The sequence below is a fragment of the Anthonomus grandis genome, chromosome 2 (assembly GCF_022605725.1).
Source record: "Anthonomus grandis grandis chromosome 2, icAntGran1.3, whole genome shotgun sequence".
In the NCBI taxonomy this organism is placed as follows: Eukaryota; Metazoa; Arthropoda; class Insecta; order Coleoptera; family Curculionidae; genus Anthonomus; species Anthonomus grandis.
The window spans coordinates 24,029,756-24,045,304 of NC_065547.1; the positions used below are offsets into that span (position 1 = coordinate 24,029,756).

At 31.9% G+C, this 15,549-nt stretch overlaps 1 protein-coding gene across 1 annotated transcript in view; it reads right to left on the reverse strand.

The window, feature by feature from the left end:
* LOC126750503 (beta-1,3-galactosyltransferase 1-like) overlaps positions 1 to 15,249 on the reverse strand; it is a 49,644-nt gene extending 34,395 nt beyond the window's left edge. Inside the window, exons 1-2 of the mRNA XM_050460136.1 lie at positions 14,841 to 15,249; positions 14,471 to 14,727 (exon numbers count right to left, since the gene is read on the reverse strand). Of these exons, the coding sequence (XP_050316093.1) occupies positions 14,471 to 14,727; positions 14,841 to 14,937 (354 nt within the window). The 5' untranslated portion in view covers positions 14,938 to 15,249. The remainder of the gene's footprint in view (positions 1 to 14,470; positions 14,728 to 14,840) is intronic.
* Positions 15,250 to 15,549: the final 300 nt, after the last annotated feature.

A 15,549-nucleotide genomic window follows, 5' to 3' on the forward strand; every position in this document is an offset into this window, starting at 1 on the left:
ATTTTATTCTGTGCCACCTGAACGTCTGATATTTTAAAAGAATTATAAATTTGGGAGTCGTCAGCAAATTGGTGCAGCTTAGAATTTTCGATGCACTGATTTATATCCGCAACATATAAAGAGAAAAGTAAGGGGCCTAATATGGAACCCTGAGACACCTCTTTTTTAAATGACAAAAACCTTGAAAATTGAAATCCACCATCATTCACCGTTCGGACACAATGTAACCGATCTTTAAGATAAGAGCTAAAAAAATTTATGGCATTTGCCGAAAAACCATAATAGTGCAGTTTTGCCAAAAGCATTTGGTGATCTATGGTATCAAATGCTTTACTTAGATCTAAAAGAGCTAGGCAAGTTATTTCCTTTGAATCCTCTTTAAACCTGATATAATTAACAATACTGATAAGACTTGTTAAAGTACTAAAAGATTTACGAAATCCTGACTGGCAATCAGAAATAATTTTTAAATTATAAACATAGTCAGCTATTTCGTTATATAAGTGATGTTCTAAGATTTTTGAAATAACAGGCAGAATACTTATTGGTCTAATGTCTTTATAATCTGTTGGACAAGGTATTTTTGGGAAAGGAATAAGTATCGCTTTTTTCCAATCATCGGGGAACTGGTTTTCTAAGATGCAGAAATTTAAAATATTGACTAATGGCTTAAGACACAAAGGAAGACATAGTTTAAGATCTCTAATGGAAATTCCATCACCATCTATTGCATTTGACCCCATTTTATTTATAATATCGACAGTTTTATTTGCAGTTATAAGACTTATATTAAATTCCGTCTGAAAGTGACTAAATGTATATAAGTTTTTTTGCTTTGTTTCAAAATTCTTTACCCTTTTCTATAGACATTTGCTTGAAAAAGGTAATTTTTTCGCGATTAATTGCGTGTTTAGTATAATTCTTCAATTGCCTGTAATATGTCAAATTCATGAGAGTTTTTTGTCGAGTATATTTTTTGCGAGCTTTGTCTCTTAATTTAATTAGATATTTAATATTACTTGTTATCCACGGCGTAAATGGTCTATCCTTATATAGTCTTGTTTTAAACGGAGCGTATTTATTTATTAAATAGGAAATATTGGTATGTAATGACACTTTTTGATTAATGTCAGAAATATAATAAATATTATGCCACTGTAGCTGCTGGGCCTCCTCCCCAAATGAAGTCATGTTAATACTATTGTAGTCCCTGGACCTAACAACTTTTTTACATAATTTAGATTTTGGTAAGTTTAAAATCGCTTGAACTAGATTATGATCAGATATGGACTCCGATATACAGGTAGTCTGAGAGCTAATACACTCGATGTTACTGCTAGCTACAATGACGTCAATAAGGGTATTAGACCGATTGTTGATTCTAGTAGGGTTATTAATCAGTTGCCGAAGATCGAATACTTCCAGAAGATACTTAAAGTTTTGAGTTGTCGCAGTTGGTCTCAGTAAATCTATATTTAAGTCCCCCATAAAAATTATACTATCATAGCATGGTTATCTTACATATCTACAGAAAAGAAGAGAGCACTCGTATAACAAATAAATATATAATTTATTATATCTATATATTTTTAAAACAGAATCCAAAGAAGGAAGGGACAACAATTATGCAAAAATGCAATCGCATGCAACATTGAGTTAAATGTAAAAAATTGTCAATTAAGGTTATATAGTCATCATACAACATGATTGTATCCTGTGTCATTATAATCACATGACCCGTTAAGTAACATACTTTTAATTCATTTCTTAAAATTTCAAAATAGATAAATTTGGGATGCTTTGTAAATCATTCCATATTTTTATGGGAACATAGACGAATGACTCCATTGCAAAATGGCAAGGTTTGTCAGAACTTAGGAATAGAAATAAAAAACTATTAGTTTAGCGCGACGAGTTTTCTACCTATAATAATAATAGGAATATTAATATTATTTAAAACATAAAATAGCTCTTCAATGTATTCTAATACGCCCATCTTTTTCATAATGAAAAAAATTGATTTTGATTTTCACTATTTTGATTATTAAACATTATCAGTAATTTCCAGAATGCATTTTGAAGTTAAATCAAGTTTTGATGCAGAAAAAATATTCAATAATTTTGTTTGTACGAATGTTATCTTTTCCCGGATTATTGCATATTTGGTAACTAAACTTACTTAAGATACTCAACTGTCTCAGTTGCTATAATATTGTAGATGTGCATTTGACTTTGTTTTCAGAAATTTTTAGTTAATTTTATGTTACTGGTTATTCGTGGCAAATATGGTTTTTCTTTAATATTTTTATGGTTAGGATTTTTATGAAATAGGTGCCTCATTGAGGAGATGTTAGAGAAGTGTCTTCCAAATTGTAAAAAGTTGACAAAGAGCGATTTTGTTTTCATATTTTTGAGCTGGCAAAATTCAGTTATGGAAAAACTCAGAAATCATGGTATGACGCACAAAAACGTTATCCTAATTGGACCACCTATTATAGACATGTGCTTGATCTACTTATAGCTACTCAAAATAGGCAAATATCATTCCTTATTAATGCCAATCGTATCATACCTTGTCCACATTGATGTGTGTGATTTGAATTTTAAAAGTTAAAATTTTTTAGACTTGGACTCTACGGACTCTAAAATAGGTTTGCCTTCGGTTCTTGTTTATTCCTAACTAACCTGCAGTGCTTGCATCCCCAGGAATGATCACTTAAACCATTTAACTGACTCCAGCTATACAGAAGAATATTTCCTCCTTCTACTTCTTAAATTTCTAAGCTTACAATAATTTTGAATAATTCAGACGTTCTTTTACTAACAGAGCATTGGCTCAAGTCGAATTAATTCATATACCTAAATCTCCTAAAAGAAAGCGCGTTTGAACTTTATCTAATGTTCTCTAGATCTAGAAATGTATATATTTTATGTATTTCCCGATCGCCAATGCAGACTCCGACTTCTTCTTCGGTCTGGAGAGTTTCTTGTTTGAAATTTCCTGCTCGGCACAAATAATAATTTCGGGAAATTTTAATATAAGTAACAAGGATATAAACTCTGCTTCGGTTCTTCGCTTAGTCAATATGCTCCTTAAACTTGCAAATGCATATAGACTCCCGAACATTTGTGACTGCAATTACAGAGTCCATTACAATTGACCGCATATGCTCTAACCTTTCGAACTCTACAAAAAACTACATTGTTATTAATGCAGCATTATCAGACCACGAGCCAAAGTCTTTGCTCACAGCAGACCTCAAAATCTCTTCTAAAAGTCTGCGTTCCCTTTATACAATCAGAAAGCATAGTGACTGCCCAACATTTCATTCATTCGTACTTCTATTAATTCTTCATTGTATCGACGTCTTATTAGGCTTACCAAGCAATCACACTATTTAAATCGACTGAATAAGTGTTCAAACAGACCCATGGAGTGCTCGAGACTAGTGAATGATATTCGCAGTAAAAGCAACTCCAAACCTGTTGCAAATCCAACAATCAATATTGATGAACTCGAGTTTCGTCTGTACAGTCGCCCAAAACCTTTCTCCATCATCTGAGCCACTTAGCTATCTTACAAATACGACAGTTCAAAATTTGCTATTTTACCTACCGACTTGAAAGAAGTAAAGAGTCTTAAACTCAATAAAAAATAAAAATTCTTCAGGTGAGGATGGCATTACGACCAAGATTTTACTTAACTTGTCGGATACTGCTCTCTGTTATATTGCTGATACGATCAATGTCTCAGGGACAATGGGCACTTTTCCGAGTTGTTTAAGATCTGCCGAAGTGATTCCTATTCACAAGGGTCGCAATCTTGATGATCCCTCTAACTTTCTATCCATTTCTCTTCCTTCCACTTTGTCGAAGTTAATTGAAAAACTGGTAAAATTTCAGATGATGTGTTTCCTCAAATTAATCCTTAGTGGATTTCATTAGGGAGTTCAAGAGAGCTGAAATACAAAGGACGTCATTTACATTTTCTTGAAAATGCTCTATGACCAAATGTATGTCTTTGTGACCTTTTAAAGGCATTTGATTGTCTTAGCCAGCAAATTCTGCTTCAGAAGCTCCACTGCTATGAGTTTGTCTTACTTTACTACAGTCCTGGTTCGGCTCTTACTTCAAGGGTGAGCGAGTTTTTGTAGACTCTGAGTGCTCAGAAAGTCATGAGATAACCAGGAGGTGCAATTCCTATTCTTCGAACCTACCTATTCTTATCATTGAGATCATTAACATTCTCATGTATGTTACTAGTATATTACAATTCACAAGCCATTTAGAGGAAAATGAAAACTTTATTTGCTGATGATACCACCATTATTTAGCATGGCACAAATTGTGAATTCTTGCGCCTGAGCCTATTGATGGACCTCCAGAGGATATGGGACTGGTTTGACTCCAAACGTGTCTGTCAATGAATTTTAATAAGACTAAATGCCTGACATTTGGAGGTAGGCTTGGTAAAGTGCCCATTAGTGGAAACCGCATTGCTGAGCATCCTGCCAGCAAATTTATTGGAGGTCATCATTGATAACAGCTTTAAGTTTATAAATCATGTACTTGATATTTCCAGTAAAACATCAGCTGGCTGCTTTGCTATTAGGATTGCAACTGACGAGCTTGGTTCAGGGATGTGTAGGACTGTGTACTTTGCCCTTGAATCTCGCCTCCGCAAAAGTATTTATTTTTGAGTAATCAATTATCTAATCTAGTCGTTCTTTATATAGTAAAAGAGGGCCCTCAAGTATATCTGCAACTATATCTTCTCTATTTGCTCAAGATAATATTCTACAGTCACCTGTATTTATATACTAGAAGTTGCTTGCATCATATTCAAGAATCGACACAACTTAGGGCAAAAAACCCGAGGTATGTCACGCCACAACAAAACAATTTGCAACTACCAATTCCCACATTCACTCATATTCAGAAATCAATTTTTTAGGAGCATTTGTTAGGGAAGATCTACTAAAACCTAGGGGAATTTTATGCAGAGTCTGAGGGTCTTGTAAAGTCTACAGTGCATATTTTTGTTTCTATAGTTCTGAATTTTTCTTTGTATAAATTTTTATTATTTTTTAATTTCATACTGTGTGAGTAAAATATAAAAGCTAATATGTGATCTATTTTATTAAAACTGTTATATATGATTCGATGAATCAATAATCTAGTCTACATTAATTTTTTGTTTCATAATTATTTGGATATATAAAACACATTTTTTGGAGATCCTGTATTATATGGATCAGACAAAGTTTACCTCAACCATTAACTTTATCTAGAAGGCGCTTGAACATGCTATTTTATACATTCCTTTAGATTGATAAATTATTCGCCCAGTGAACAATTTTATCCAGTGATCCAGACATCCATTGGATTTTTTAAAGAAATTAATGAATGTTCATTGGACCTTAATTACCAAAAAGAGAAAACCTTTGGCTGTCTATTAGACATATTTGTGCAGTCTGGGTATGACCCGATGAAGCGAGTGTGGAAGAAATAATTATAAAAGTACAAAGTGGAAAATCCTAAGGAGAAAACAACTTGTGGAAGAAATGCAACTTACAGATAAAAAAAAATTACCAGTACCTTTAGAGTTACAGGAATTATGCCATTGGATCGCTTCCAAGTTCTGAATTCTCAAGACGAATTCCTCAAATACAACAGTGAGAACAAATAAAAAAATTATCAGATGAAGAACCCTGCGGGATACAAACTAATAAGCAGCAAGAAAACGAAGACAATAGTCCTGAAAATGAAGATGAACAATTGGATTTTGAAGCAAGAGAAATTATTGAAACAGAGCAAGAAATGGGAAAAGTTAAGTAAAATCTGTATTGTTGTGATGAATTCAAAATGAGTTACTTATTTTATTGGGTATTATGTCACTTATAGCAAAAATTAATTTAGAAATTACTATCTCACATGCTCAAAAATTGAAAAGAAGAAAAAAATAGACTTATTCACGTATTTAAAAGAAATATGGACTTAAATCTATAATGATACCCGTTTGATATACTTAATTTAATTTAAGTTCAATAAGTTTTTAAGAGCTTAGGTTTAATCTATTAATCTCTGAGCTCGTTTCTTCTTTTCAATATCCTACCTAAGTTTGTTATGAATATTAAAATTAAAAAAACATTAACATAACTTATTAAAATTAGTGTTTTTTAATTTTAATATTCATAATACACAATAATAAACTATTAAATTGTAACAGAATAAACAACCATATTAAGCATTCAATTATCATTAACAGTGATTTGGCCGTAATAACTTAACTATAACCCATAAATGAATATAAAAAAAGCCCACCATGGAAAAGGAAAGTTAAAAAAAATAACAAAAAGATTCAAATAAATTCCCTAATTTAATGCCTAAACTGAGACAAGGTAATGCCCAAAATGTCCACTTCACCTGAGTTTGACAATCTTAAAGTCCTATCAAGAGTGAGATGCATAATAATGAGTGCGACAAAAAAGAAGGGAAAACAAACGATTATGTCTCATGTTTCTAGTTTGTTACATTAAAGAAAATCATCCTCAGAAATTTAGCACAATTTATATGACCATTTAACAACTTGAATATAAAAATGGCTCTGAATGTAAACATTTAATTTTTAAAGTGTTCATTTAGCATCTCCAAAGCATATAATCATATACAGGGTGTCCATTTAATATCGCGGTGCTCGATGGTGGTTAAATCTTAAAACGGAAAAAAATCTTTAATAGGGGGAATGTTAATTAAGTTAGAGGGGCTGCTTTTTAAAATTAGTTTGGTTGATACAGGGTGTTCCAAAAAAGCGTGAAACATAATTTGATTTTTGTTTGAATATAACCACCTATTTTTTTTCGAAGTGGGCGTCTCATTTGACTTTCTCTTTAACCCTAAAATTATTTTGACCCAAAATGCGACGTTGCCCAATTATTACCAATTAAAAGAAATTTTCAAGAAAATCAATGTTTCACTTAAATATTAAATTTTACCACCGACTTTTTTTATTTTTTTGAAAAATCTATGTAGAGTACTTGGCTAAGTTGATTTTATCTTTCGAAATTCCAAAATAATTTTTTTTTTATACGGGGTGATTAAAATCGTTACTCAAATAATGATATTTTTAATTCAATTTTGCGCTCCTTTTTTAAATGGAACACCCTGTATTTAGTAACTCATTTTGATACAGCCTTAGAACATTGAAAGGCCTTTCAATGTTCTAAGGATACAGCATTTTTTTATCTTTAATTTGATACCATTAAATTTGCCACTATCTATAACTGTTTTCTGAAAATTTGTTCTTGAATATTTTTTTAATAGGCATTACAATGTTTAATTTTGCTTGAGAATTATGAGAGCATACTGGAAGTGTAGAGTACAAAAAACAAACTAGAACAGAAACAGTTTTAAATGAAGAAATCAAATTGGCATTTACCAAGTCAGTTGTAGAAAATCCGAAAATTAGAGTAAGACAAACACTGACTTACAAATACAGAAATCGTCCGTAGGAAAATGCCAAAAGAAAAATAAATATCACTCCCATCAAGTTCAATTACATCAAGGATTTACCAAAAACATTAACAACATTAATTAGAAACATTAGAAATATCACAAAAATTGCTCAAAATGTCCACCGTTTTGCTTTAAACACAAATTAGCCGTATGTGCGAAAGATCTTCCAACTACTCTTGTATACGCTCCACCATATCATCCCTAGTAGATTTCCACACTTCCCCACCAGAAGAAATCCAGAAGCGGTATCTCCGGTGACCTAAGAGGCCATCCAGTGGAATCTATCCAATTTTAATAAATATGTATACAACAGGTAATTTTATTAACTAACCTAGCCTTCCAATTCATCCATTACCAAATTGGTGTATGACATTTGCACTGAAGTGAACTGGTGCACCATTTAACTGTAGCCACATCTGATGCCTTACAAAGTATCTCTTAAGAAATTTAGAAAAACTTCTCCTGTTACACAATTTTCAAAAAAGTATGGACCAATAACAAAGTCATGTACTATTGCATCCCAAATATTGATGCGCCATCTGTGTTGAAAATTATTGACAAAAAATTCGATGGGGCTTTTCTGTGTCGTAAAAATGAAAGTTAGGTTACGTCGGTTCACAAAATCATTTCTGGGGAACGTAAATTCATGATTGAAAGGAACAAATTTTTAAAAAAATCTCGTCTTTATCAAATCTGCTGCTTTATTTTTGTCCCCATTGACAAAAAGTTATTCTTTTTCCAAAATCATTTTCGGCAAGTTCTTGATGTAACTGCGCATGATAGAAATTATATTTGTTTTTCTTGGGACATTTTCTCATGGGCGATTTCGATATTTCTAAGTTCTCATATACTTGTAATTTAAGAACTAATTTTCGGTGTTGCAACGACCGACAAATTACCAATTGGTTTTCTTCATTTAAAACTTTTTGTACTCTACGCTTCCAGTACGCTCGACTCGATCTTTTAATTTCGTCAACACTCTATCATCAGGATGTCGGTTATTACGAAATTTTTCCTAATAAACCCTTGAAGCCAAAAAATAGTTCGCAAGGCATTTACCGATGACGTAAATCATATTTACTAATTCTCGCTGAGAGTGATTCATTTTGACACAAATTTACTTAACATGAATGTTAAGTAAACATTATAATTGGCATACATCACACAACAAAGAATACATGAATTATGGCCAACTTTTTACTTGTAAGAAAAAAATTTTTATTTTTAAATGAGATAAGCACCAGGGATAAATATTACTTGTCTCTTCTACTATCATTTTATTAGGATTATTACAACTATTTACTTTTTTTCTTACTAAAACGTGTTCGAAGTAGAATTGAACAGAGTAACAAAGCGCTTGTCACTCTGATTCCATAAAATATCTTGCTGATGAAAAATGTCACTCTTCCTTTAACAACAAATTTTGAGAAAACGATTAGAGATAAAGGCAAACTTGTTGGTATTAAATTGAAAAAAGAATATCAAAACGCGTTCCTAGATACAGGGTGTTATATTTTAAAAAATAGCGTAAAATTGAATTGAAAATGTCATTATTTGAGTAACGATTTAATCATCCTATATAAAAAAAATTAAATTTTGGTATTTTGAAACATAAAATGAACTTAGCCAAGGACTACATAGATTTTTTTAAAAAGATAAAAAACTTCGTTGGTAAATATTAATATTTAAGTGAAACGTTGATTTTTGTGAGAAATTCTTTATAACTAGGCAACGTTGCAATTTCGGGTTAAGGTGTTTTAGGATTAAAGAGGGAGTCAAATGGGAAGTAGCCCCTCTAACTTAATTAACATTCTCCCTATTAAAGTTTCTTCCGTTTCAAGATTTACCCCCAATCGAGCACCGCGATATTAAATGGACATCCTGTATATGATTATCGAGATTTATCATTTTTAGCTTTAACAGGCAAGATCTAACAAACTTGTTCTGTACCCGTTCCAAGACCAAGCAGCTGTTCTTGTAAAATAGTGACCAAATAACCATTGAACCATAATCGAGCAAAGAAACTACAAGCAAGATATAAACTCTCTGGCAGGTCTCCAGTGAGAAATCTCTACACTTGTGAAGCACAAAGCCAAGACCCCTGGTCGACTTTAAAATTCTATTATTAATGTGTGTATTAAAGGTTAGTTGTTCATCAAACTATATCCCAAGGTCCTTAATTGTGCTGCAGTACTAAATATCATGGTCAGCAACACTAAGATAAATCATTCCTTTTATTTCCCTTGTAAAAACTTATATTATGTTAAATAATATTACACTTACTAATGTTTAAAGATAAATTATTATTAATAACACCATTCATAAAATTTGTTTAAATCCTGCTGCAACCTAACCTGGTCAAGGGAAGATGACATTTGTCTATAAAATTTGACATAATCTGCAAATATCAAAAAGTTACTATTTTTAAAACATGAAGCAATATCATTGAATAACAAATCAAACAGCAGAGGAGAACGATGGCAACCTTGCAGAACCCCAAAATAGACAACAATGTTGCCTGACCTAGCATTACCAATGCAAACTTGGTGAGTCCTTCCTGGTAAGAAATCAGCAAACCAAGCCACTAATCTCCTAGGAAAGCCAAACAGTTCTAACTTTCTTAGTAATATGCCATGACTAATTAGATTAATGATACTTTTGGTTAAGGTGATCTTTTAAGAAAATAATATTATTGAATAAACATGTCAAAACTGATGCAAAGGAACCCGGCTTTACGTTAACAACAATTAGGAATGAATAATAAAGAAAATTAACAAATTAATAAATGGAAACACTGAGTGAGACATTATGCTAGTCTATAAATGGCCAAACAAAGGTTCCAAAGAAGGATTAAAAGCTTCAGAAATCATGACTTTGTAATTAGTTGCTCAATTGTAATGTTTAAGCAAAATTTGAATTTTTGGGTTTCAGAGTGGCAAACATTGGTAAAGTCTAATTTTTCTTCCATTATCTTTTTTTGAACTCAGCATGAAATTGACATTGGGAAGTAAGTACCTCTAACCATTATCAACTGTAAACCGTGTGCACTTCATAATAGTTGGAGATGCTTCCCAACCAAAATTTCATGCTAAATTTAAAATAAACACAATGAAAATTTGACTTTACCAAATTAATTTTTCGCATAATTTGTCCTAAAAATAGTATATAGGCAGTTTTATATGGAACTAATATTGTGAGATGGTACATTATAGGAGATTTTTAAAGTGAATACTTAGTAGTCTCAAAGTGAAATTCTCATTATGAAAAAATGTATAGTCATTGCAGGTACATTTTCACTAAACTTTTTTTGGTTTGTGAAAATGAAGTATATTTTGTGTACAAGAGATACAGTATTGTGCATAAATATAGCAACAAGCGATGTTTTCAAAAATATTATTTGCTCCTTTATTTATTCCATATTATTTCTTTACTTTTAAGTACACGCCTCTGTATTATTTATAAATATACCGAGATATCATAAGAATGCCAATGCAGAGTAAGGAACTTCATGTTTGTTTATTTAGACAATGTGCATAAATATAGCACCATTCTTATTTCGCATTTATTTTATCAGTTAAATATCGATTTACCTGCTGTAAAGTTGTTATTTTTGAATCTCAGAATTAACTTAAAATGGGTCCCTCAAAAACCGTCTCTGGTGATGTCAGAAAAATTATTGTGGAGCATTACGAAAATGGTGTTAGGCAGAGTGACATTGCAAGAAGCTTACGGCTTCACAGGTCTGGAACACCTGGAACACCTGCACCGGCGCCCAATCCTGGTAGACCCAGAAAAACAAATTTGAGGATGGATAGGCAGCTGCTACGAATTTCCAAAGAAAATCCTTTTTTGTCTTCTTCCCAAATTTTAGCAAAATTAAAAGAGGGTGGAGGAGTAAACCTCAGTTCCAGTACCATAAGGAGATTACTTGATGCCAACTTACCTACTCGTCGCCCCGCCAAAAAACCGTTACTCTCAAAGAAGAATGTCAAGGCTCGTTTTCACTTTGCCCAATCTCATGTCCACTGGTCTGGCTGATTGGAAAAAAGTCGTATTTAGTGATGAATCTAAATATAATTTATTCAGGACTGATGGAGTGATGTACGTCAGACGCCCCAGTGAACACAGATTAAACAAAAAGTACATTTGCCACACATCTTGTCTTGTATGGGGATGTTTCTCGGCTCGTGGCATGGGACCCATAGTAAGAATAGTGGGCAAAATAGATCGTTTTATGTACAAAGACATTCTGCAAACACTTTAAGTATATATCGATAAAGTCATGCCATATTTCAGCATAACAACGATCCAAAAAATGTTTCTCAATTTGTTAAAAGACGGCTATCCGATGAAAAGATAAATGTAATGGTCTGGCCATCTCAATCGCCAGACCTAAACCCTATAGAGAATTTATGGCATTACATTGACACCAAAATCAGGCACCTAACATGCCCTAATACAAATATTCTCTTTGAAATAGTGGAAAAGGCTTGGAAAGAAGTGAACAATGACTATATTATGAAATTAACTGAGTCCATGCCAAGACGATGTGCAGATGTTATAAAGGAAAAGGGGTACTACACGAAATATTGAATTGATTTTAATTTAGTTGGGGTTATATTTTTTTTAGAATCAAAACTATTTTTTGTTGCTATATTTTTGAATAATAAATTTGCACAAAACAATTTGGTGTTTTATTTATTATGATACAAAAAATATGATAATATGAAAATATAAACAGGCTCTAACTATTCTTGTAAATAATATATAAACCTTACTTATAAAATAAATACTAAAAGATATATAGAAGGAAAGTTCAATGTTGCTATCTTTTTGCACAATACTGTATACTCTAGGTGTGTGCTGATATATTTTAGTTCAAGCATTTTAGAGTTAATGGTATTCAAACTTATGACACAGCATAAAGAAACCAGCAGTCGCACTTCAATAAAAATACATTGGCTTGAATAAGCGAGTTCGGTGCATGTGTACTAACGCAGGCGAGGCATTTTTGCTTATAGTAGGGATGCCGCTGACACTCGCTACGGTCCACGCGGCTTTTGCCTTGGCTAGAGCCGGACTTAAACATTTTTTTAGATGTTATTATCTTGTAAAATAAAAATACCTACATAGTACAAATATTGATTTTTTAATATAAATAAAGTTCATACATTAACAAAATATTTAAACAAAAATAAACATCGCATTTCTACATCTAACAACGACGATATAGAAGAATACGTGCAGGAAGTTAATTAGGTATGTACCATAAATTTAAGAGACCATTCTTTGAGTAATTTTAAAACAAAAAGTTCATATAAACATATGTCCAGAAATTCTTCGTTCTCAATATACAGGGTATTAAAATTTAACAACAACTAAAATATATGCCACTGACTTTTGTGCAATTTTTATTATGTTCTGTGGATTATACAAATAAAACTTTTCTGTCTCTTGAATTTTCTTCGTATCTTACTTAGTTAATAATAAATTCCAAATGAAACTTTTCCCCAAATTGCTTGTGTGATCCAGGGATATGCAATTAAGTGGACTTTTTTTTTCTCGAAAAATAAGCGAGTTACGAAAAAGTTGTATTTGTATTTGAGTAAATCAAATAACATATTAAAAATTTTGTGCCAAATTCAGGTGCTTCAATTTTTTTGCCACAAATATTTCTTCAGGTCCCGTTCGAGATTACACTGAACCTAATAAATTTAATCATGTTAGGGGTAAATTAGCTCCTTAATGTTATAAATAACACCGCCAGAGAACTTGTGGACCTATGTTCATATGAACTTTTTGTCTTAAAATTACTCAAACAATCGCCTGTTAAATAATTTATGGTACATACTTAATTAACACCCTGTATAGTAACGTTTTTAGATTAACATCTGACTACATAGTAGTTTAAGGATAACTAATTATACAAATAAAGTAATATTTCAAAACAAATAGAAACTCTTAGGCCAATAAATAAAGACAAATAGTTGGCAACAATTCAAAACAATTCTAACATCTGCGAATTTTTGTTATATTATTAAGTACCAACTAAAGTAAAAGTATACAATTTTGCAACTCTTTTAAATATGGCAACACTGTTAAAATGGCAGAAATATAAATAATGTCCTTAAAAATCAAAAAAAAAAATTACATTGCTGCAACTTTAATTGATGCTTAATTATGTTATTTAAGCCATACAGCCAAATTTGCAGCTATTAAAAACTTTGGCAAAGTCAATTATTTTGCTTCATTAATAATTTTTAACAAACCCCTCTTTTAATACAAAAGTTTTTATAAAAAACGCTACGCTTTGTAAAAATGCTATTAAAATAGTCACTAAGTACGGTGCTGAACTAGGCGATACACCTATGAACACAGTTCGATAAACAATGAGCTCGGCATCCGGAGAACATGGCTGCGGCATGGCTAAGGATGCTATTAGTTTGCTTACATTTTCGAGCGGAGTGAGACTGCTGGTTTCTTTATGCTGTGCTTATGATACTATGTTTAATGAATTCTGGCAATTTCAGAAATTTATTAAGAATGTAGTTAGTTCATACATGCAGTGAAACCTACTAAGTAATTAAAATCTAGAACCAGTCCCAAGTCTCTTATCTACTTAAAACATTTTACAAAGATTACATTTCTTCCATATTACTCAAGTTTTATTCTTTAATATCTTTAAGGTATTCACTATGATCAATCAAATAATACTTTTTAAAATATAATTAAGCACAATAGCTCATCAATACTGTTATGTATTAGATATACCATTGAACTCCAGCCAAACATACTGTACTTTGATAAAATGAGAGTATTGAATAGCAGTGTCCTACTTTAAAGAACAAACCAAAAAATATAAAAACACTGTAACATTATTAAACTAGATAGAAAAAAATCTTTATTTAAAAAAAAATACAACTGAAGAAAAAGTAAATGTTTTCAAAGGCTATACCTGTATATTTATATCAGTCGTTTGTCCTAACAAAAAATAAATGGACACATTATATCCCATTACACTTTTGTCACGGCCCCATGTTCTCCTTATCACTTTTCTTGCCTCAAAACCCGCAGGGCTTGAGATGCACATTATAACTAAAAAGGATGGCTTATCACAGAAATCATTCGGCAATATAGTTGCAGTCATCTCATCTTTACGTATGTAATTATCTAAATTACGGCTTATATTGTATTCCCAGCCAGGTACTTCAGCTAAAAAGTAAATGCAAAACATTAAATAAATAGTGGTAAAACAGAAAGGTTCTTTCTTCATTCAAATTGCTGTAAAAACAATGACAAACTTATTAATTTTAGTGCTCACTCACCTTCTTGGACATTGAACAGGCTAAATAAAAAGAAAGTAAAAAAAGCTGCTGTGCCCAAAATGGCAAAAAAAACTTTTGAAATTGCCCTACTTCTCATACTTATAATGTATGTTAGGTATTACTGTAAAACCTAGAGAACTTAATATTTGTTATATTATTTATCTAGGTATATACATTTAGTAGGGCCTTAACCTCTAATTTGTTAACAATTTTTTCCATTTAGAAATATATGAAGAACAGTCGAAATGAGATCATATTTTTTAAATTAATCACAATTGATTATTCGTGTACACTTAAGTAGAACTTTCTGATTAATAATTCTCATATTAACAATTAAATATTTGGCTATTTTTAAACTTTGTTCCCAATCAATCGTCCAGCCGCGAGAACCAGGATCAAAACAAATGAAAAAAACATGAGTGTGACAGGTGAGTGGTGACCCTGTGCCTGTGTAGTTCGCGTTCACGTTCATTGGTTGCTAGCAAATCAAGAACGCAGCACATTTCGGTTTTCAGCTCCAAATTTCAGAACAAAGTTGACATTGCCTCTGACGTAGGGACGTGGCATTGATTGAATGTTTTTAAGGCCATATTTTAGCGAGTAAGCGCATATAAGCGTTTTTAAGACATCTCGTTCGAGCGATCAAGTCATGATGTCACCGTATAAGGCGCTTTAGGCATTTCGCGAGACCGCTAATAAACTCGATGTG